The following is a 23,369-nucleotide window of genomic DNA, read 5'->3' on the forward strand; positions in this document are numbered from 1 at the left end:
AAGATTTAGTTAACCTGCAAATCAAGTTTTCTTTTCCTTGTTCTTCAAAACCTTCTGGTTGGAGCATATATATCTCTTCTTCAAGTTCTCCATGAAGAAAAGCAGTCTTTACATCTAATTGCTCTAGATGTAAATCAAATACAACATACATGGCCAAAACTACTCTAATAGTAGTTAGTCTCACCATTGGAGAAAATATTTCATTGAAGTCAACACCTTCTTTCTGAGCATATCCCTTGACAACCAGCCAATCTTGCACGATACCGTTCCACCTGATCATTACTATCTCGTTTGATCTTGTAAACCCATTTGTTACCAATGGCTTTTCGACCTGCTGGAAGTTCAACAAGTTTTCAAGTATGGTTCCTATGTAATGCCTCAATTTCTTCTTGCATTGCTGTCATCCACATAGAAGCGTCTGGATTGCGCATAGCCTCCATAAAAGTTGTTGGTTCTCCATCTTCTGTCAAAAGACAATATGCATCATGGTTTGTCAAAACATAATTTGAGTGCCATAATGGTGTTCTTCTTTGTCGAGTGGATCGACGAACTTTTATGTCATTAACCTCTGCTTCTTATTCTTCGTGCTGTGATTCTGCTTCAGAAAGATCACCTTCTCTGTATTTTTTATCTATTTGAACATTGGTTATCTCTTTAATAGTGTTGTCATTTTCTTGTTCTTTTTGTAATTCATCTTCTGCAAATATCATATCTCTACTGACAACTACCTTGCGAGCAGTGGGATCCCACAGGCGATACCCCTTAACTCCGTCAGCATAACCCAAGAATATACATTTTCTAGACTTTGGGTCTAGCTTTGTTCTTTCTTGGGAATTGTACATCACGTACACAGGACAACCAAATATATGTAAAGAAGAATAATTAGGTGGCTTACCTTGCCACATCTCCATTGGTGTCTTTAACCCAATTGCAGTTGATGGTGACCGATTTATCACATAACAGGCGGTTTTAACAGCTTCTGCCAAAAAAGACTTGGCTAAACTTGCAGTTTACAACATAGCTCGTGCTCTTTCTAGGAGAGTCCTATTCATTCGCTCTGCTACACCATTTTGTTAAGGCGTATATGCAACTGTGAATTGTCGTTGAATACCTGCTTACTTGCAAAATGTTAGAAAATCACCATCAACATATTCTCCTCCATTATCTGTCCTTAAATACTTGATTTTCTTTCCAGATTCAAGTTCTAACTTTGCTTTGAACTCTTTGAACATCGCAAATACGTCTGACTTCTTCTTGATCGGGTACACCCATAGCCTCCTAGAGTAATCATCAATAAATGATACAAGATATTTTGCTCCTCCTAGGAACATCTCCGGCCATTCCCACACATCAGAATGAATCAACGTACTCCAATATGTGCTTGCTCCGAGCAGTTGATCTACCAAACGTCAATCTATGTTATTTGCTTGTAACGCAGTGCTTACAAAATGGTAAGTTTACCGATTTGAGCCCGGAAATGAGATTACGTTCTACAATAATTTTCAAACCTCGTTCTGACATGTGGCCTAGTTTGCAATGCCATATCATCGTCATTTTTTCTTGGCTTGTTGAAGCAACTGATGCCTCTGCCTCTTGTAAAGTATCTCCCACAAGCATGTATAGATTTGCTGCAATCTTTTCTGCTTTTATTACCACAAGAGCTCCTTTAACAACTTTCAAGATCCCACTTTCAATAGGGTCTTGCAACCAGGTTCATCCAGTTGCCCAATCGACAACAAATTCTTCTTCAAGCCCTTCACATGCCTTACCCCTTGAAGTGAACGAATAGAACCATCAAACATTTTTATTTTGACAGTACCTATTCCAACAATTTCTAAGGCATGATCGTTTCCCATAAACACAGATCCTTCCAAGACAGGTTCATATGTACAAAACCAATCACGATGAGGAGTCATATACCATGTTGCTCCTGAATCAACAATCCAAACATTAGTGAGCTGTTTGCTGCCTTTAGAACCAATTGTTGCTTCGCCATACAGGATTTCTCCATCATCAAAGGTACTCGCAACACATCCTTGAGAACTTGATCCTTCTGGAACCTTCTCTATACTCTTCTTATTCCAAGAATCTTTCTTGAAGTGCCCTCTCTTTCCACAATTGTAGCATTTGACTTGCTTCTTACTTTGTGATTTTGGTCTACTTTGACTCCCACTAGAACCACGCTCCATTGATCTCCCTCTTGTCATCAACAAAGCCTCTGCTTGTTTTGAGCTCTCTAATCTATCTTTCTTATTCTTGCACCTAGATTCTTCCTTAAGAATCGCAGCAGCCATGTCATCAAAAGAAAGATAATCAGTCAAAACATTATTAGTTAAGTTAATGATAAGATGATCATATGAATCTGGTAGACTTTGAAGTAAGAGCTCTGCACGTTTGTTTTTCGCTATGGTATATTCCAACTATGAGAGTTGGGAAAATAGCGTATTTAGATTATTGATGTGATCCGTTGCCGATGTGGATTTACTCATTCGAAGAGTATGAAGTCTTCTCTTCAAGAATATCTTGTTGTGAAGTGACTTGACTTCATATAATTTTGTGAGAGCATCCCAAATTTTTTTGCTGTCTTTTTCCCTGCTACACTTGATAAAACTGAGTCAGCTAGTACCAAGTATAAGTTTGCAACAGCATTGTTGTCCATCTTCTTCCATTTTTCATCTGTAATTCCAGTGGGTCTACCTTCAATTTCTGTCACGCAATTGTCTTTTCTCATAATGGCTTTTATCTTCAATTTCCATATGGAAAAATTACTCCCACTGAATTTTGGAATTTCATACTTTGCTGCCATTTTTTTTAGACGGTAACTCGCAGCAGAAAAAAAAAATACTAATCAGTAACCTTTGGCTCTGATACCACTGTTAGGTACCAGACAAATGACACAACAAAATATAGAGATAAAAAATTAGAAATTTGTATAAAATATGAAAACAATTGAATAACTTTCTTTGAATTACAACTTCTCTCTATCATAAGGAGACTACAATAACACTCTCTCTTGACAAAAGGAGAACACACTTCTCTCTATTATATATAAGAGAAAATTACTCAAAGAAATATTATGTTATTCTATCTAGATGACTTATTTAAAATGAATAAAAAAAAAAACTCAATTTATAGATGAGTCTTTTCAATATAAACCATCCATCAATTAGAGGTATATAATTCTTTTTTTTAACCATTAAAATTATAAAGTTATAAACTAAAATTATTTATTATCTTTTATTTTATTTAATTATTATTTATTTATTTATTTTCTAAAATTAGCTTTATTAATTTTTACAGTTAGCTAGCTCCTTAATGGACTTGCAAAATAATAATTGTTGTGCAAATAAATTTATAATAGAATCTCTTACTTTCTTATTGTAATAAAATAAGCTTGTGGGCAAAGTGATTCTTTGATTGTAAAAGACAGATTCTTATTTTGTTTTTGTGCTAACGATATACATTATCTCTGATTTGGAACAGAGATTCATCATCTTTATTCATAAGATTATGATATGATAAGAAATATATATATATATATATATAGGAGTAGCGGCTACTAGGCTACAACTACAAGGTGGACCAAATGGTCCAATGGCCCCATCCATTCCAACATTTGCGAGCCTATTTTTTTGCATTTTTCTCTCAACTCTCAATTAAGCTAGTAAGCTACCATCCAGAAAATTAAATAAAAATAAATCGGTATTTGTGTACCCCACCCTCTTATTAGAGCGGGCACAAATGACAAACCAATTGTCAATTGTCTCTTGTTATTAATTTACTCCCAACAAAAAGATTCATTGTTTCTTTTCTCATTGTCATTATAATATTTATCGTCCACTATTATTGTATCTACTTTATCTTATTTTTTTTATAATAATTTGTATTATTAAAATATTATATATATACAAAAAATTAGTTACTAAATTAATTATTATATATTCACAAATATTCATATGTCTTATTATTTTATAAAAATATATATTTTATACAAATAATTAATTTTTTGTTTGCATCTAGATCAATTGATATTATATATATATATATATATATATATATATATAACTAAAGCAGTGTATGTAGAAGCTACATATAAATATACTAGGTTGGACCAAATGGTCCAACTGAATTAGTATTATGAAATTAACAATGGACCACTTCATTCTACTAGTCGCATTATGGTTGTGATCTTATGTATGTCTTCAACCACGCACTCTAATGTATATAAGCCTTGCATATGCAGCATTATATACTTAAGATGTTAGGAAAATTATCAGGTGTTCCAAGTACTTTTATGGAACATGGCTGTTCCAATAAGTAAAAGATTCTCGTATTAATTTTGTCGTTTAGCAATTTTTTAAGATTCTAAAATCCTCTAAATTAGACATTAAATGACATAAATGGGCAGCTATAAGAGGTTCGCTGCTCCTTGAATTGCTGGCTTTCAATAACTGACTTTTTTTGGTGACTTTTCAGTAACTGGCTTAATTGTTTGGAAAAATTATCAATAATTTTTTATAAATAATAACTTTATAATTTTTTAAGACAATAAATAAATAAATTTCAACCTAGTAATGATTTAAAAAATATAAATTCTAATATTTAAAACATTTGTATCTATTTATGAGTATCATTTATCATCAATAGTTTTAAAATTTAAGTCCGTTATAATATACCACTAATCAATTAAATTTCATACTTATCATCTCAATTGAATTAAAATATGATAGTTAAATATAATTAATATTTAATTAAAATAGCTATAATAACAACTTTTAATTATAAATATTCAGAATATATAACGTTAGATTTACTTAAACATATTTAATAACACTTTTATCAATATTAGTCTATTTTATATCTTCTGGATCAAATAGATTATTTAAAATATCTCTAAGTATATTTAGCTTTAACACAACAACAAATACTTATTTAGTATACATTTTAATATATTATGATTAATAAAGTTTATTTATACTTCTATATTATATTTTTTGTATTTTTATTCTCAATCATTTTTTTTTAACTCTTTTCTTTAATTATTTTCAAACATAAACTAAAAAAATTATAATTAAAATTTAAAATTACATCATAGAATATCATCTTAAAAAAACATTCACACCAACAAATAAAAATAAATTTATCTGCTTATAATTGAGTATACTAGATAATTGTATTATCTATTACATAAAAACACCAAAAAATACACATAAATTAATATGGACAAAAATAACATTATAGGCAAAAATACTAATTTTGTAATTAAGTCCCTACCGTGACAAAAAGATTAAAATTAATAGAATATTCTCTTAAATTATACAAAATTTTAAGTCAAATATTAGACATATTCGTTCTATTTAACAGAATATTATGTTAATTCTAGTATTTTTGTCAGGGACTTAATTATAAAATCTAATATTGTATAATGACTCAATCAGAAAGAAAAAACAGTATATGGACTTAATTGAAAATTCAAACTATAAGGATCGACAAAATAATTAAACCAAAAAAATATAGAGTTTAATTTTTAATGCTCAGACAGTCACGTTCGTGTAACCACATCCATTTTTTTTTATAACCATTCACGCAATCAATAAAAATAGTAATTATTTTTATGATGTGGTATTTATAATTAAATGCACATGTAAAATTTTTTACGTATCAGTTAAATTCTAAAATATATTCATGATTTAAAGTTATCTTTTTATATTTAAATATAAAAATTATTTGTTACATTATACACAAATTAGCGTAAACAAATATGTAAGTATTTTTTATTTGACTTTAAATAAAATACTAATAATGTTTTCATAATATAAAATTTAAAAAAAAACATATGAAATCTTAAGTTCAAATTTTACCATTGTCAGAGTCGTGTTCTAATTGTTATATACTACGATATGTTTAAAGATTATACAAAAACTAAATGAAGCAAAATATATATGTTTAAATTAGTATATTTTAATTTGACGCGATTTCACAGTCTTTTATATTAATATTTTATTTGAGTCAAACATTATATGTTATTACTAATATTGTAAAAGTTTCAAGATCTTTAAAAAAAGATTACGTGATGATACACAGCTTTGGCTCGCATAATTTATCCAGCTATGGCTGGACTCATAAAGAAGTCTTAAAAATTTTTCTACAAGTGTCAATTTTATCAGAGGAAAATTGGATAAGGGAACTACCAGTTGAAGACCACATATAAACCACTCAAATTGCACATCCACAACATATTTTCCACCTCAATCTTGACCGTTAATATTTTTTTTATTAAATCTGAATGACTAAATAAGTTGGAACAAAAAAGTTCCAGATTTATACGATGGAATAGGTGATAAGCTTCCTATCTTATTAGCTTGTCTTTGCTGCTGGCTATTTGTGTCAGAAATAATTTCAGTGTAAAATAATATACATTTTCATTTCTATATATTCGTTTTTTAAAAGTTAACTTGGAATATTGCTTTATAATTTGGTTCACCTTTTTCTACAAGTAAACAACGAAGATATCGGCTCAGTTTTTTTAATATTGGAGGGATTGGTGAGTTGTGCAGGGATATGGAATATGGTGGTGTTAGACAATGGTGTGGGGCAGCTTTTTCTGGGCCATGGCAAGGGGAGTCGGACCGAGCGATTGTCTTGCGCGGGAAAAAAAAATTGAAGTTGTGTATGAAATCGTAGGGTCCGATTCGTTAAGGGCCAAAGTTACGCTTTTTAATTTTGATATTGAAAGTGGAATCGCAGGGTACGTTTGGGGTTTTATTTTTTTATTTTTTTTTTTTTTTTGTGAAGGACTCGTTGGGTCCGTTTCCTTCAGGAAATTTTTTTTTTATGGACTCGTTGGGTCCGTTTTCCTCAGGAAAAAATATATTTTTTTTATGGACTCGTTGGGTCCGTTTTCTTGCAGAATTTTTTTTTTATAGGATGCGGAGGGTCCGAGTTGAGTATATATATATATATATATATATATATATATATATATATATATATATATATGTGTGTGTGTGTTCATCTTCCTCCCCAGATCTGATTATTCGTTGTTCTGCGTCTTCTTCTTCCCCCTGTTTCTCTTCTACTTCTCTCTGTGTCTCTTTGAGAGTATAGTCGATATTTATATATGAGAGTATGAAAAATGGATGATAGAATTGCACTTAGAGTATATTATTTTGGTCAGATTCTGTTACAAACATCTGAAGGAGTGAGATTTAGTTGCGAAAAGCCGTTAGATATTGTTATTCCGTTCACAATCTCATTTGAGGAGCTAAAAGGTGTGATTTGTGAGAAGATAGGTTTTCAGATATAAAAAAAAATATCATGTATGGTATACAGATATCCCATACCGGTATTTGGTGGTTTCGTGCAGTATCAAACCAAGTATGTAACCGACGAAGCGAGTATGCAGGAGATGTTTTCAATGTATTTTGAAACTCGCGGTCAGATATCGATGATAGAGTTGTACGTCGAATTCGAACAATCTGAAGCGGACCGAAATATTGAAGGGGAAGAATATGATAGTGACAGTGAGGAAGAGTTTGAAAGCAATTACGAAGCCGTTGCTCCAGACGGAGAAGAAGATCAAGGTGACGGGGTGGTGGCTCCAAACGTGGGAGACGTTGCAAATGCACTCGCAAACGAAGATCCCTTTGAGGAGCCGTCTTTCATGCGGGTTCTGGACTTGGAAGCCATGCATGCGCCGGAGTTTCCGGAATATATGAGTGCCGGTACGTATTAACATATAAATATAGAAAGTATTAGACTTTAGGAAATAATCTATGTTGAGTGATGTAAATAAGAATATAAGTCACGTGAATATTAGTTTGTGTGCATTCGGCCAAAGTTTTTTATGTGTTTATGTTTGTATGATGTTAAAAGTGGGATGACAACATGATAGGAATAATATTTATATTGATGTGGATATAGGGAGCATTGACGTAGTCTTAATTTCAGTTATTAAATGTATTTGTGTTAAATTATTTTGATTTGGCTGTCGTTGTGGTAGAAATTCCTATGGTCGCAGATGGTGAATTTGCAATCGGAATGGAATTCAGTTCTAGGGAAGCTGTTATGATGGCGGTGAAAGATTATACCATCCGAACTGGCTTAACCGAATCCCACGCGAACAGTACGCGTTGGCGTATGACGGTGGCTACCGCTGGGGTCACATGACGACAAACCTAGTGGAATGCATCAACTCAGTGTTGAAGGGTGCACGCAATCTTCCGATAACGGCACTTGTCAAAGCCACATTCTACAGGTTTAACGAGTTGTTCACTAGAAAAAGACACGAGGCGGAGTCGCGGATAACAGCTGGACATGTTTTTTCTGAGGTTGTCACGTCAAAATTGAATGCAAATCAACTTGCATCATCAAACATCCAGGTTAATTGCTTCGACAGGATGAATGAGGTCTTCGAGGTTCGTGAGATGCCAGGTGGAACTGAGTATGCCGTCGACCTCCGTCGACAACGATGTGACTGTGGTGAGTTCCAGGTGGATCGGATTCCCTGTCGACATATTTTTGCATGTTGTGCAAATTAGCGACTGGATTGGCGAGTGTATGTACACGAAGTTTACAAGATGGACCAAGTTCGGAGGGTTTACCGAGCTAGGTTTCGGCCACTAGGGAATCCCACAACGTGGCCTGTGTACAGCGGCCCTCGATTTGTCCCGAATCCGAACCTGAGACGGGTGACGAAAGGTCGCCCGAGGATGACACGTTTCTTGAACGAAATGGACACACGAATGTTACGTGCTCCTAGGCGTTGTAGGCAATGTGGAGCCGAGGGACACAGCCGAAGTAGATGCCGTCGGTCAGCTGGTGTAGGTCCCAGCAACCCAGGACAGTAGATTTATGCCTTTCATGTTTCATTATAGTACTTTATGGCATTTGCTTGTTTATGTTTATCCGTTTGTGCTAACCACCTTATCGGAACATTGTACTTTCATGAAACTTCTTTATGACACCTGAAACTTCTTTAATTTGTAGCATAATCGACGATAGGAAATTCACATTTAAAGGGTTCCAACATACAAACACAATATTAAGTTCAAATTACAAGTTTCCAACATACAAACACAATATTAAGTTCAAATTACAATTTTCCAACATACATACACAATATTAAGTTCAAATTACAAGTTTCCAACATACATACACAAAATACTTATGTGACCCACACAACTACTTTCTCATTGCCCATTTTATGTCTTCGACGAAGTTCTTGCATTTCTTGGCCTTCTTGAACAAGGACGGGGTGTATCGGTTAGCGTTACGACGTGGCGGGTCCACCCTGAGATTGTAATGTTTACCTGTTTCACCTGTACATAATTTAATGAAACAGACTATCCAAAATGATGCAAACACGGGATAAACAAGAAAAAAAAAATACACCAACAACTTCATAACATAATCATAAAGACACAAGTCCTGAAATTAATGCAATATAATCAATGGACAGTGAAATCAAGTCGGACCTGCATCATCCCCATCATCAAGGGCATTGTTGCGGGATTCTTCATCCTCGTCCATCTCCTCATCGTCGCTCTCGTCTTGATCCTCATCATCCGGTTCTTCCATGAGATACTCATCTGTTTCATGCTCACCTGCCCCGGCATTTTCTTCAATCTGACCCATTGATACACGCCGTAGGTTCCGGCTATTAAGTATCCCCCGACCACCATCACTTCTACTAGAATCTCCAGAAACCAAACCTCCAGAAGCAACTGAGGCAGTGTGGCATGGAATCCTCGCGTCCAAAGAATACCTACCGGGCATAAATTCAGGTTGATGGCCAAATTGTGACTGGCCTGCATCCGCAGCTATGAACCCAAGCAACTGGCTAAAAGAAGCACCCTCTCCTGCATCCCACTGTGGGGTACTCCAGTATTGTTGATGTATTGGATATGACGGAGTAAATTGTGTCTGAACAACATATGGTACCGAGGCCTGCGGTTGTTCTTGAGGAGCTGGAGGTGTAGTTGGATGTGGCTGTGACTGTGCCCCCGGTTCTTCATTGGCTACATCAATAACTGGGCTACCCTCATCCTCCATTACTGGGCTACCCTCATCATTCATAACTGGGTTACCCTCATCATCCATAACTTATTCACCTACATCGTTCTCTTGAACCACAACATTTGACAAGTTCAAATGGTTGCCATATTCTCTACGATACCAGTGCATGTAAGCATCCAACGGATGTTGTGAAGGTTCCAGATACTCAGTCAGAACGTTATTATACCTGTTTGTCCAGTGCATAATCCAACATGAATGGGACGGGGCTGTGGCCCAGTCAAGATTCTTAGGACCAGCCAGTGTTTCTCCGTGTGCCCTTCCCGGATTCCATTCTTGATGTGGAACTCCCTGAACAAAACCAAACTGTCTTCTAATTCTATCCGTTGCATGCCACTCAATAGATTCGAATGAAATCAACGGAACCGTAGCACTCCACACTACTGCGTGCATGAGGATGTCTTCTGGGATTATGCCCGGATCAATGCGATCCACACCATAAGCAACCCACACGAACTGCACACAGCACAAGGCACACATGATTACAAGCCAAATAACAGTCAACCTCAATTCGAGACAAATACTTTTCTAATAAAAACACACCTGCCCTTCCTGAACCTCATCTAATGCCTTTCTAAAGTGGGCGAGGCTAAGATATCTATACCGATTGTCACCACGCTCCCAGTTACGCCACCTGAAATTATTTATGTCAGTAGCACATCTTAAATAGAATTATGAACATACCAAGTAAGTTGCCAATGTTACCTGTTCGCAAGCGGAAAACTGCGGGGTTCCCTAGTAGGGGGCGCAAGATAGGGTAGGCGGATCCAAAACCAAGCTAGCAGAAGTGTTAACGGACCATCGATTTCTTTACAATCAAAACGAGATGCCCGGCATAAGGACCTGTATAGGTGCGCCAAACATGCCGATCCCCAACTAAAATGACTGATACTATGAAAATCCCGGAGCAAAGGTAGAAACTTCCAGTGCACAGATGCCCCTGACTTGTCTCCAAGTAAGATAGTACCCAGTAACAACATAATGTGGCACTTGACGTACCTCTGCATACTGATTTCGTCAGTCAGTTGTATACGTTCTTTCAGATTCCTAAGCCATGTCAATTTTATGCCACTCCCTCTGCAGTCGGCCTTCCTCGGTGCAACCCCAAACTGATGGAAACACTCACTTTCCAATGCTTCGAAGCTGCTCAAGGTCATCCCTGTCACCGGAAGGCCGTTCGTCGGGAGGCCCAAAATAACGGCTACATCCTCCAGCGTCACAGTGCACTCACCAATCGGAAGGTGGAAGGTGTGTGTTTCCGGCCGCCACCTCTCCACTAGAGCATTTATCAATGCTTTCTGGCATTGAACTACTCCAATCTGAGAGGCATGATAAAACCCAATAACCCGTAAATGATCCTCTACACTCGGATGGTACCGATCAGGGGGCAGTGGGTGGTCACATGTCATCATCCGTAAACTCTGCAAGAACATAACACGTTACTAGTCAAATCATGAATGATTACTAATTTACAACTTAAATTAATCATACTATTTAATCGATTAATCATAATTTCTAACCCAATTACAAAAAAAAAAAAAAAAAAACTACCAAATGATCAAACTACAGCATGTAAACATAACTTCAAAAGATTATCATAAGTCCTATAATTATAATTTCCAAAAATTAATCATAATAATTAATTAGTTAATTATAACTTCTCAGCTATTTACAAACAACATTTGAAAAATATTGTCTAACTAACAACATACAAAATTAACGTTACTTTAGTATTCTTATTTTATTTACAATTAAATTCTTATGATTTACCTTTCTTCCCAAATGAACTATGTATTAAGTAAATTGGCCTTGCAATTAATATTAAAAAATTTCGTTATTAATGATGCAGTTCCAGATTATAAATTCTTAAATTAATAACAAAAGTAAATTAAGTAATTCTAATTTCTAAATCTATTACAAAATCAGAATTATAATTTCCAACATTAATCACAAAAGTTAATTAGTTAACTACAATATCTAATCCTATTACAAAAAAATTTCTAACATATTCTCCAACAAAAAATTATAATAAATCCTAAATATATAATTTCCAACAAAAATGTGTCATAATAATTCCTAAACTTATAATTTATAACATGAATCATAAAAGCTAAATTACTAATTATAATTTCTAAATCTATTCGAAAAATAATATCTTACCTTTCCTCTAACTAACTAACAACATCTATACATACACAATAACAAACAATTTACAATCATAATTTATAAGTTTAATCATCAAAATTTATTCATTAATTAAAATTTCTAACCGTGTTAAAAAATATTATTTAACATATTCTCCAATTAACTAAAAATATCTAAACATAATAACAAAAAATTATCATAATTGCTAATATTATAATTTTTAAATTATTCATCAGATTTTATTAATTAATTAAAATTTCTAATACTACCCCGAAAAAATTCTTACAAAATCTGTAACAATCAACATTTACATATCTATCTACCTAACTGCAACATTTAACCATAAAATATAAAAAAATTTCATACAAAATTTAATTAAAATACAGAAATTTGCAAAAAATTAAAAAATTTAACTTACATAATCAGGATCAGACAAATAATTTACAATGTGAAGTTCAGGACGATCAACATCTCTAGCTTTGTATTTTTTGGCCATTTCCACAAATTTTATTGCATGCAAATTTTTTGAAGAAGAGAGGAAGAGGATGAACACAGAGAGAAAGAAATGGGGTTTGAGACTTGAAAATGATGTTTCGGACTGAGGGAGTGGGGAAATGGGGGTATGCTGGCTGCTGGGGCACCGTCCTGGGGAGAAGCTGCTGTCCGACACGTGGAAGGGGGCGCAATCGCTGGGTCCGATTCGTGGGGGGAATCGCTAGGTCCGATTCGTGGGGGGGGAGGGAATCGCTGGGTCCGATTCGTGGGGGGAGAATCGCTGGGTCCGATTCCTGTTATGGCATTCTTCCTGACACCACACCCTTGTTAAGCACCCAGTCACCCCATATCCACGCCTAACACCAACTGCTCTCCAATATCAAAATTAAAAAGCGGAAGATATCATTCATTCTCATAAGTAGATATATTAACATTAATTTTTTATTTAACTTGAGTTTTAATGACTTAACCAATTAAATAATAATTTTTTTAAATTATAGAATTATTAGAAAACTCATCTTTTATATTTTTTATTTATTTTTAAATCACCTATTTAATGATCAGTTCCAACACAAAAAAAAAAAAAAAAAAAAAAACTCATGCTGCAGAAATTTTACTTTTAAAAAAATCTTGTTTTTTTTTTTTATTGAAGTAAAACTGTAATAATCGTGCGTCTAGTCTAGTCTACCCACTTTTATCAGAGAATTTTAAATAATAAATATTTTGGATTAACCTAAAACAAAACGAAAGAACATATATGTTTAGTAGTTACATGCTTATCAAATATTTGTGTCATATACAAATTATAAAACTTTATAAAAAATTTAAAAACTGAAAGGGAGTTACTTAATTTGGCTATAGTAAACTTACTTAAAATACTATTCGAAGGTATAACATACATAATATTATGTACCATTGTGGTTTTTCTTCGATGAAAAAACAAAATTTTTTCGAAAATTTTTTTTGCATCAATTTAATTTCAATGGAAGAATCACTGTTGTCTTTTATTTTTTTTATTCCTCTTAGCATTTGATTTTTTGTTTTTGTTTTATTTAGAATTGATTAATAAATAGATGGTTTGAAAAAAAATTAAAAAATTAAAAAATAGGAATGTTTTTAGAAACTCTTGCAATTTAAAAAAATTATTATAGTTAATTAATTAAATGATCAAAATTTAAGTCAAATTAAGAATTAGTATGTATATTAACTATGATGATACTTGTATAATTCATTTTATCCAATAGTTATTAGACATGTCATAGAGAGTAACTAACCCTTTATTTAAGAGAGGATCAGATAGAATTTATCTATATGAAAAATTCTTGGGGGCTACTAATTTTTAATATTTTTTGCTATCATTTAACCAGCATAAATATTAAATTATCTTTAACAAATAAATTTTAATAATTTATGTGTGCAAATTCTGAAAATTTTGGGTATAAACTGTATTAATTTATGTGTACAAAATTCTGATAAATATAAGTATAAATTATATGTTTGTTGTGTGCAAAATATTTATAAATATAAGGGCAAATGATTGCTGAAGTGGAGTTCCATTTAAAATTTGTCAGTGACTAAAGAATTACTGTATATACAAATACGATATTCGAATTTCGAACACTTATACAGAAAAATAATCTAACTACTAAAAAAATCTAAATTGATTATCAAAAATATTATTTGTACACTAAAGTCAGTTACCAAAATTTGCCATCATGTATTTATGTATAAATACATATATTATTTAATTTATTTTTAAAGGTAAAGTATACTTTTTGTCTCTGATGAAGTTTGACAAAAGTTTAAATACCCCTAAGTTTTATTTTGTTTTAATTTTGTCCCAAAATTTTTTTATTTGCATAAAATATACTCTTAATGACTAATTTTTTAAAAAATTAAAATCAATTCAACAATAATTTCATAAGAACAATCCTGAATACAAGCAAATCAAGCATAATTTTTATGCATTATTGTTAGATTGGTCTTAAATTTTTGAAAATTTAGCTATCGAAGGTATATTTAATGCAAATAAAAAACTTTTGGGACAAAATTGAAATAAAATAAAATTTAAGGATATTTTTGAAATTTTTTTCAAACTTTAAAGACAAAAAATATACTTTACCCTATTTTTAATATATATTTTATATTTCAACATATATTTTATACAATAACTAATTTTAATAGTTAATTTTAATATACACATAGTATAATTGATTAGTGTTCTGGTTTGGAATTGGACTCCAAAGTATAATTCGTTCACAGTGGGAAGGGTGCTGAAAATGTCCTTTTCCTATGCATTATGCTACTGGCTCCTCTTCCATTCGAGTAATGTAGAAAACTTGCACAAAAAAAAAAAAAAAAAAAAAGCTCCAACGCTCAAGTAAGTATATAATCTAAAAAAATTAGACTTAGAATCGAGAAGCTTTCTGATTTGTTGTATATCTTGTTCTTTTTTTCCTGCTCTCCATAGGTCGCCTGCATCAGTATTTATTGTGAACTTGCGTCAACCGTCCTTTTTTTGAACGTGCCGTTAGGTAATCGGAATCATGTAAATATATTGCTGATGCCGCAAAATGATCTTCAAACTGTTTTGCTAACTCCTGGAAACGTGAAATGGAATCTGCAGGCAAAGAGCAAAACCAGTCAAGTGCAGGACCATCTAAAAAGGATGGAAAACAACGACATAAAATAGGGTCAGATGCACCGTTAACGATCATGATAGATCGGAATTTTTTGATATGTTGCTTTGGATCTCCCAAACCATCATATGGAGTTAGAGTCGTTGGCAATGTGAATTGTCTAGGCAGTTGAAAGTTCATGATATCGGCCGTGAAAGGTCCTGCCGAGTTGTCAGGCTCATCCTCCTCGTCGTTGGGCGAGGTTTCATTGTTATGGGGATCTCCGCCATCATCATCTTGAGGGGTTTCCGAAACATGCGTTGGGTGGGATTGATGCTCATCATTGGTGTTTCGCCCGTGATGGGTGTCGTTGTGCTCAAGGCGGGCGTTGGCTATCTGCTGAATTTGTTGTTGCATTCTTTGATTTTCCCCCGCCATACGTTGATTTGCCTCAGCCATGCGTTGATTTGCCTGCTGAAGCTCGGTTACCATCCGAAGGAGCTCGGACGTAGAAGGGGGAGGCACATCAGCCATTAATGGATGTTAGGGTATTTTGGGGCCTAGAAAGAAAATTTTTCTATAACCTCGGCCCCACGGTGGGCGCCAAATGTTCCTGCCTGGTTGTGGCCGAGCTATATGTCTCCTTGGAGGGTTGAACGTCCGACCTTATTGGAAAACTTCAATATGCCTCGACCACCAAGTGAAACAAGGGGGGGGAGCACCTGCAAAAAGCACTCCGACGCTCAAGTCAGCTAAAGAGAATTATTTGAAGAGTTATTTTAGCTTAGAACGATGATCTACCTTTTCAATTTCAGCTGTTTCCTTTATAACTCGGAGATGGTGGCCGTTTATTGACCGTTTCTGTGTAATCGATCATAGTGGTTTAATGCCATAAAGTCGGCAAAGTTAATGTGCCGATTAAAAAGGGATTCGCCGAGCTATAATTCGTAACCGACGTATAACGGTTGTATCAGCGACTATAAAAGTGTATAACAGTTTTTAATTTAAATTAGTTGCACCGAGTTTGACTTTATAGTTTTAAGGCATAACGTAGTTTCCGAAATATTTAAATATGGATCAAATTATTTATTAATTAATTTATTTAAATAGATAAATAATTTAATTACTAAACCAATTCAAATTAGTTACGTATCAGTTTACTTACATATATATAACAATTACATCTTAGCTAATATATGACCAAGATGTTTTAAATCATTATAAAAATGTGAACTTTCTAGTTTGATTATCATGTACTATTTAAGCCCATATATAATTTCCAATCCCTTAATTAGGATTTGGTTATAATTAATGTGGGGGTGTGATGGTTAAAAAGACAGATTTCAAAGCCGCATTGGTCCACATATGTAGTGAACAAGTAGGACCCATGAAAAGGGCAGAAAGAGTGTGTATGTGCTTATCAACTTTAAGCACTAAAGGATAATGTGTCATCTTCCTGTCGAGACTCAATAGTGTTGAAGCTAAAACAAAGCCATCCCTACAGAAATTCTCACCATTATCATCATGCTACCGAGTTTTTGGTACACCTTCTCTAACTCTAATTATACATACACAAAAATGTAATCTTGTTTTTCCAATAACTTTGAGCCACGACAGCACCATCTACCTCCAATAATTTTGTACCATTTTTCGTGACAATCATTGCTAGGCTTTGATCACATATGTTCTCCCTAGTGTCAATTCGATTAATTGGATTTTCATTACTCTATAAAGTGATTCACATTTTTGTATGTGCTCGACATAATGTTCGATAAACAATTTATATTTATTAGTGATATCTGATACCCCTTTTTCTTTTTTGATTCAAGCTAGTGATGAATGACTTGCTGCTACTTTATTGCTACTTCATATGAAGCTTAATCTAAATAAAATAAACGGTTATTATGGGCAAGAGATTAGCTTAAATTAGATTAGATAGTTAATTATGATTAAAAGATGTGAGTCACATCGTGTCGGGGTTCAATGGAGTATTATCATAGTGGTTAATTTTGCCTACTAGCTTTAGCATAGCTTTAATTTGTTACTTAGAATGGGCGCTAATTAATTGCTTTAATTGTATCTGCATGTCTCGCCGTTGGTAAAAGAAAGGCATCAATAATCATCAACTTCTTTCTAGCAACTAGCAACTCGATCTTCTTCACAAATATAAACTGCTTTACATACTAATGTATGTATCAATAGCTACTGAGATGATAAATAATTTATAACTTAATAATAGATTTTGGGTTGGGTTCAAATATTCGAAATTGCAAAAAATAAATATTCTTTTTGGGATTTTAACGAAAGGTATTTTGGAAAAAAAAAGATAATTCCATTAGGTGTATATTAAAATGAACTACTAATACAAAATATAAACATAATTTTAATAACTGATTTTGATATATAAATAATATTTTTGGAAAAGAAATTATGCCCCATTACTTTGTGTATGCAATTTAAATTTGCTTGAATTCATTACAAGTGATCAATAACCTCTGTAGAGAAATACTCAAAAATAGTTTGTCAAATTTGATAATGAGAGAGTAAAATGATAAATAAATTTTTAAAGATTTATATTTCAGATGGATTAGTCTCTAAAAAAAAATATCAATAAAATTTTTTAAAATAGCAGATGCAGACACACTACTTTAAATTAATCCTTATAATTAAGATAAAAGGTCTTAATAATTTGAACTAATTTGTCCATATTTATTATCCTATAAAAAATTTTATTGATATTTTTTTTAGAGACTAATTTATCTGAAATCTAATTGTTTAGCGTTTATTTGTTACTTTATTCAGAGAATAATTTAAACATGTGTTTTCATTTTCAAGAGTGATTTTTGACGAATGTTAGTGTGACCTCTGTCTATAGAGCCTGTCATCATCATTAACATGTATGAAATCGATTATAGTGTTTAGGTCACAATCTGTAAGAGAGAGTAATATTACTAGCTAGCATATTAGTGTTAGAAGAGATATATAGTAGGGTGAAGCGTGGCATATGAGAATGAAAAGGGAAAAGAAGGGGCCATGGCCATGAAGCTAAGGTGACATCAGCCACACCCATAAGTCTCTTTCAGTCGCGGCTCGACCAACCACGTTCCATGGAATATACAAGACTCAATTCATCAGTTGTGCTGCCTGCGAACCAAGTTGACAAAAACCATATTATTATTATTATGGTCGGAAAGTGCTTTCTTTATGAATGGGCCAATCAGGGCTATCCACGTGTTATGGCTTTTCAAGAATGGGCAAAGAAAGGATAAGCAATTAGTGTAAATGGTTGACCAAACACAAGTTAAGTTAAGGTCCCTCCTTAGCTTTTTATCATACCAATCATGGCACGCACGCAACTATGAATTCAACTACATACTATGCATCTTTGTCATCACTAATTTCGATCTCATGCAACAAAATTAATAAGTTAAGGATAGGATAAGGAATGAAGAAGAAAAAAAAAGAAAGATTAAAGTGTACTCAGGTTGTGCTAGCTTATAGCCACCGTTAAATTAAACAGTAGTGAAAGTTAAATGCCACTATTCTAGGATTCTCCTTCTTTCTGTTATTAAGTCACTTGAAAAAGTAACATTGCTCATTGGATACTTTCAGTTATATATTTCCGAAGCTGATGATATTACGTTATCGAATTTTTCTGTTAAGACTAGCTTAGATTGTTGGAAGTAAACCAACATTGAGATCTTTTAAAAGATCCATCTTATCTATAATAAATACAAAATTTATATAGTGTAAGATGCAGGAATGCCAAAAATTAATTTTTGAAGTGGTTGAATGGGTAGCGTATGAATGTATGTATATGTATATGTAGTATATATGACAAAATCTTTGCTAGCATCATGCATGTCTGCCTGTCCGAGTGTATATGTATTAACCAATCATATTTTGTGCTTGTTTGGGCGTTATTATTTTGATAAAAAAAAAATTTTTTTAATGAAAAAAGATTTTTTTTATTTTTTAGTGTGTTTGGCAAATTTCTAGTAGTAAAAGTAAAAGCATTAGAAAAATAAAAAAAAATTTTTTTTGAGAAGCTGTAATTTACATCTTTTTTTAAAAGATCTTTTTCTCTTAAAAAAAGATGTTTTTCATCTAATAAATAAACAAAAAAGTACTTTTATATCGTTATACTCAAACATAATTGATAGATAAAAAGATCTTTTTGCATGAGATACCCAAATATAAAATTACTTTTACTTTTCCATAAGATCTTTAAAAAAAAATAACTCAAAAAATTTTTTTTCTTAAAAACTCACCCAAACAAGCTCTTTATATTAGACATATACTAAAATTTGCTATTAAAATTAGTTATTAAAATAGAATACATATTTAAATAGAAAATATATATTAAAAATAAATTAAATTATATCTATTTATATATAAATACATAATGATTAATTTTAGTGTGTAAAAGTAACATTTTTGGTATACATCTAACATATTATCTTAAAAGCGATAAGCCTCTATTTCCATTAATTTCATTTATCACCACACCAATTCAAAAGTCATATGAGTTAGCGTCTCTTTGCGACACTTTGCCTATCATTCATCTTTGAATTCTCATTTATTATTATTATTATTTTCTAATTCCATATTATATTAACGATAATATTAAAAAAAAAAAACAGTCAAAATTTATCTTATTTAATAATTAATAAATATTAAATAAAATAAATTCTGATTATTTTTAGCTAATTCTTTTTCTTAGTTTTTTGTTCAACAAGAAAATAATATTTTGATTTATCTTTGAATAAGAGTGGCTAATCCAAAAAAAAAAAAAAACACTTTACTTATCAATTTCTTACTAGTTTATGATCATATTTCATGATTTCATCACAAAATATAAGTATACTAGTACTGGTTTACGATAGCATGTATTTTTTATTGTAGCTTCCTTTACTGTTTTTTTGCCTTCCTTCCATGAAACCCGAGGATTCCTTTTGTTTATTGTTTTTTCTATCAGCATGAAACCATCGGTATTTTTGGTCTTCGAATGGAACCAAGTTCAAGGACCCATTTAAAATGATGGGCTGAATTTTGTTCATCCATCAACAGAATATCCAAGGTTTGTACATTTGAATTTTTAATAACGTCAAAGACATCAATTAAAAAAAAATAACTTGGATTGGTTGAGTCATAAGCTCATTCCTTCATTTAATCAAATATCCTGCCTTATGTATGCAGCAAGTTATTGGACAGCGGAAAACCCTTAAAAAAAGCTCAAATTCGCAGGGAATTAATCTTTGGTCTATCAAGCTGGAAATTAATCTTTGGTCTATCAAACTGGGTCTTTGGTCTGTCAAGCTGGGAGATACCGCAAGTAACCAAAAGAAAAAAAAACCCGAGTTGTCCCAAACCAAATTAAATACCTGCATTCATGTATGCTAACACCATCGAGCTGAAGAAACATTAAAATATTAACATCGTCAATTACCCAAAAACAAACCAATTTGGGTTTCAAATCTACTCATTTTTTAACCAGATGTGAGATATGCAGCAAATCAATGATAAACTTTTAAATAGAACTTAAATCTGTGATAAATTCATCCATAGGCTACCAGGCTCGAAGATACTTTCACCTTATGCATCTTATGATGTTGTCATTATTATCATAATATAAAAATATTCATCATAGCATTTATCGTTTTTTTTGGTATCCCCTTTTTTTTTTTGGGTAATAGTATCCCCCATTTATCATATTTCTGAAAACATAAGCCTCTAGATTTCTTTTCCACTCACATTTTTTCAACCCCAAATGTGGCCTGCTAATGTGCTTCCTCCAAAAACCGTGATCCCAAATAAAAAGATCTCCAGCCCATGGTACCATCCTCAGTGAAAAGTTCCTACCATTAAAAATGTCCGATTTGGGACTTTAGGCCTAAGTCAGCCCAGATCATATTGTAATTTCTTGGTCTAACCCAAAAAAAAAAATGTCCTAGATAACTCTGTTGTGCAACAAGCCAAGTGGCCAACAACTACCGTCTCACAATAAGTCTTCCACATCTCACGCCAACTTGCTGGTCTGGTGGTCAAGGATATATGCTAACCAAAATCATAATACAGCAAAAATAACTAGCACACATTAAGCAAAGGCAACAAGGACTTTAGTATATAACTTCACGGTTTTGTCATATTGTCAAGACAACAAATAGTATAAAGTGGTTCATATTCCAGATAACCACAACCGATTATAGGTGCATAACATACAATCTAAATGAACAGACAAAGACCAATTTTTCAATTCATTCTTCTAATAGACCAGACACCTATTACAATTAAGCCCTTTCACCACGAATCCGCCTAGCAAGCTGGATGTCCTTGGGCATTATGGTCACCCGCTTAGCATGGATGGCGCAGAGATTAGTATCCTCAAACAATCCAACAAGATAAGCTTCTGCAGCTTCCTGAAGAGCAAGAACAGCATGGCTCTGGAACCTCAAATCCGTCTATACACAAAAAGAGAAACAAAAATAACTTGGTTATTACAAACATATAATACGAACGACAAAAACAGAAAAAAAGCACATGCAGTCTGGATTTGTCACCTTGAAGTCTTGGGCAATTTCACGAACAAGACGTTGGAAGGGCAGTTTCCTGATCAACAGTTCAGTACTTTTCTGATACTTGCGAATTTCACTGTTCAAATGTTAGAAAATAAGAAAATTATTTTGATTTTGATCCCCATTCAGAACAGAGTAAATATAAGGAAAAGAAAAGAAAAATTTAATGAACAAAATATCTATACCGAAGAGCGACGGTTCCTGGGCGGTATCTGTGGGGCTTCTTCACTCCACCGGTGGTAGGGGCAGACTTTCTTGCTGCCTTTTATATGAAACAAACATGCAAACAATTATACCTTGCGTAACATTAACCTCATGGACACTTTATACCCATTACACATAACACATGTAACAAAAAGAAGCAGATGGGAAGAAATAAAAGAGAAAAAAGGGGGGGGGGGGGAGTAAGCTAATCGAAACCATAATGAAAATGATCATTCTACTTCAAGAAATTCAACTAAAATGGTAATTGGGCACGCATTGTTTCCCAATAATCTTACACATGCAGCACAAAATTTATCAAACTTAGAAATCTACCACAATAATGTGAAATTCAAAGACCCAAAACATCGAATTTATTCAATTCATTATGAATAATGAGCAAGACCAAACATGCTAAGTTGGAAGACATGTTTTTCATAAGTCTTGCTAAAATATAGAATAGTTCCCAATTAACAAATCAGATAAAATAAATAAAATAAAAGATGTTAATACTGCAGCAAATGATCAAATTGCTATTGTCGAAAAATCCAACTACGAAACTTAAGCAAACAAAATAACGATCGAATAATCATAACCAGAATTAACAAGCCACTAACACATGCAACAAGAAAGAAAAAGAACAAATTAAATTGAAAATAAACGTGAAAATCGAAAGCATATAAAAGCTAAAGAATTAGAAAAGAATGAAAACCTTAGTTGCGAGCTGCTTCCTTGGAGCCTTTCCACCGGTAGATTTGCGAGCGGTTTGCTTCGTACGTGCCATGTCTGCTTACGAAAGACGAAAGAGGAGATTATCTACAAATCGAAGCACGTAAGGGACCGAAGACACATTGAATCACCGAAGTATGAAGATTTAGGTGGGAATAACAGATTGGAAGAGAGGGAAGAAGGGAATTACCAGGTTAGGGTTTTCAAATTCTTCAATCGCCAAGACGAAAGAGGATTCGATATTCCACCGACAATGAAACTAATAAATGCCTTCGCAGGTTATAAAAACGCACGTGCTACCCCCTTTTGAAAGCGCGGCCTAAGTGTTAATTCCTCCTCAAGAATTTTAAAAATAGGATATTTTAATTTTTTTAAAAAATTAATACACAAAAATATTTTTAAAATTTTATTTCGATAAATAAATTAATTTTTAATTTATTTTTTAGTAAAATAATTATTTAAATTAATTTTTAAAATTTTAAAAGTTAAATATTTTAATCATTAAAAAAATTAATACATAAATTAATTTTTT

At 32.9% G+C, this 23,369-nt stretch overlaps 3 protein-coding genes across 4 annotated transcripts; 1 reads left to right on the plus strand and 2 right to left on the minus strand.

The window, feature by feature from the left end:
• The first annotated feature begins 8,165 nt into the window (after positions 1 to 8,165).
• Positions 8,166 to 8,849, plus strand: LOC148563404 (uncharacterized). The gene is made up of 2 exons (XM_088486791.1): positions 8,166 to 8,492; positions 8,541 to 8,849. Exons 1-2 carry the CDS (start codon positions 8,166 to 8,168, stop codon positions 8,847 to 8,849), a joined length of 636 nt encoding a protein of 211 aa, XP_088342917.1.
• A 1,255-nt stretch (positions 8,850 to 10,104) lies between these two features.
• Positions 10,105 to 12,715, minus strand: LOC107640166 (serine/threonine-protein phosphatase 7 long form homolog). Its single transcript, XM_021103462.2, has 5 exons — positions 12,638 to 12,715; positions 11,626 to 11,637; positions 10,780 to 11,495; positions 10,618 to 10,708; positions 10,105 to 10,530 (listed from the first exon to the last, which is right to left on the minus strand). The coding sequence occupies exons 1-5, from the start codon at positions 12,713 to 12,715 to the stop codon at positions 10,105 to 10,107; spliced, it is 1,323 nt and encodes a 440-aa protein (XP_020959121.2).
• An 8,714-nt stretch (positions 12,716 to 21,429) lies between these two features.
• Positions 21,430 to 23,153, minus strand: LOC107642943 (histone H3.3). Of its 2 annotated transcripts, none has more exons than XM_016346457.3 (5): positions 23,028 to 23,153; positions 22,821 to 22,894; positions 22,093 to 22,169; positions 21,893 to 21,983; positions 21,430 to 21,793 (listed from the first exon to the last, which is right to left on the minus strand). In XM_016346457.3, exons 2-5 carry the CDS (start codon positions 22,890 to 22,892, stop codon positions 21,623 to 21,625), a joined length of 411 nt encoding a protein of 136 aa, XP_016201943.1. In that variant the 5' UTR covers positions 22,893 to 22,894; positions 23,028 to 23,153; the 3' UTR covers positions 21,430 to 21,622. The 2 variants fall into 2 exon arrangements, with proteins under 2 accessions (XP_016201943.1, XP_016201942.1); XM_016346456.3 differs by having other exon boundaries at positions 22,821 to 22,924; positions 23,028 to 23,147.
• Between the last annotated feature and the right edge of the window lie 216 nt (positions 23,154 to 23,369).

The sequence above is a fragment of the Arachis ipaensis genome, chromosome B5 (assembly GCF_059453495.1).
Source record: "Arachis ipaensis isolate K30076 ecotype BB chromosome B5, ASM5945349v1, whole genome shotgun sequence".
Taxonomy (NCBI): Eukaryota; Viridiplantae; Streptophyta; class Magnoliopsida; order Fabales; family Fabaceae; genus Arachis; species Arachis ipaensis.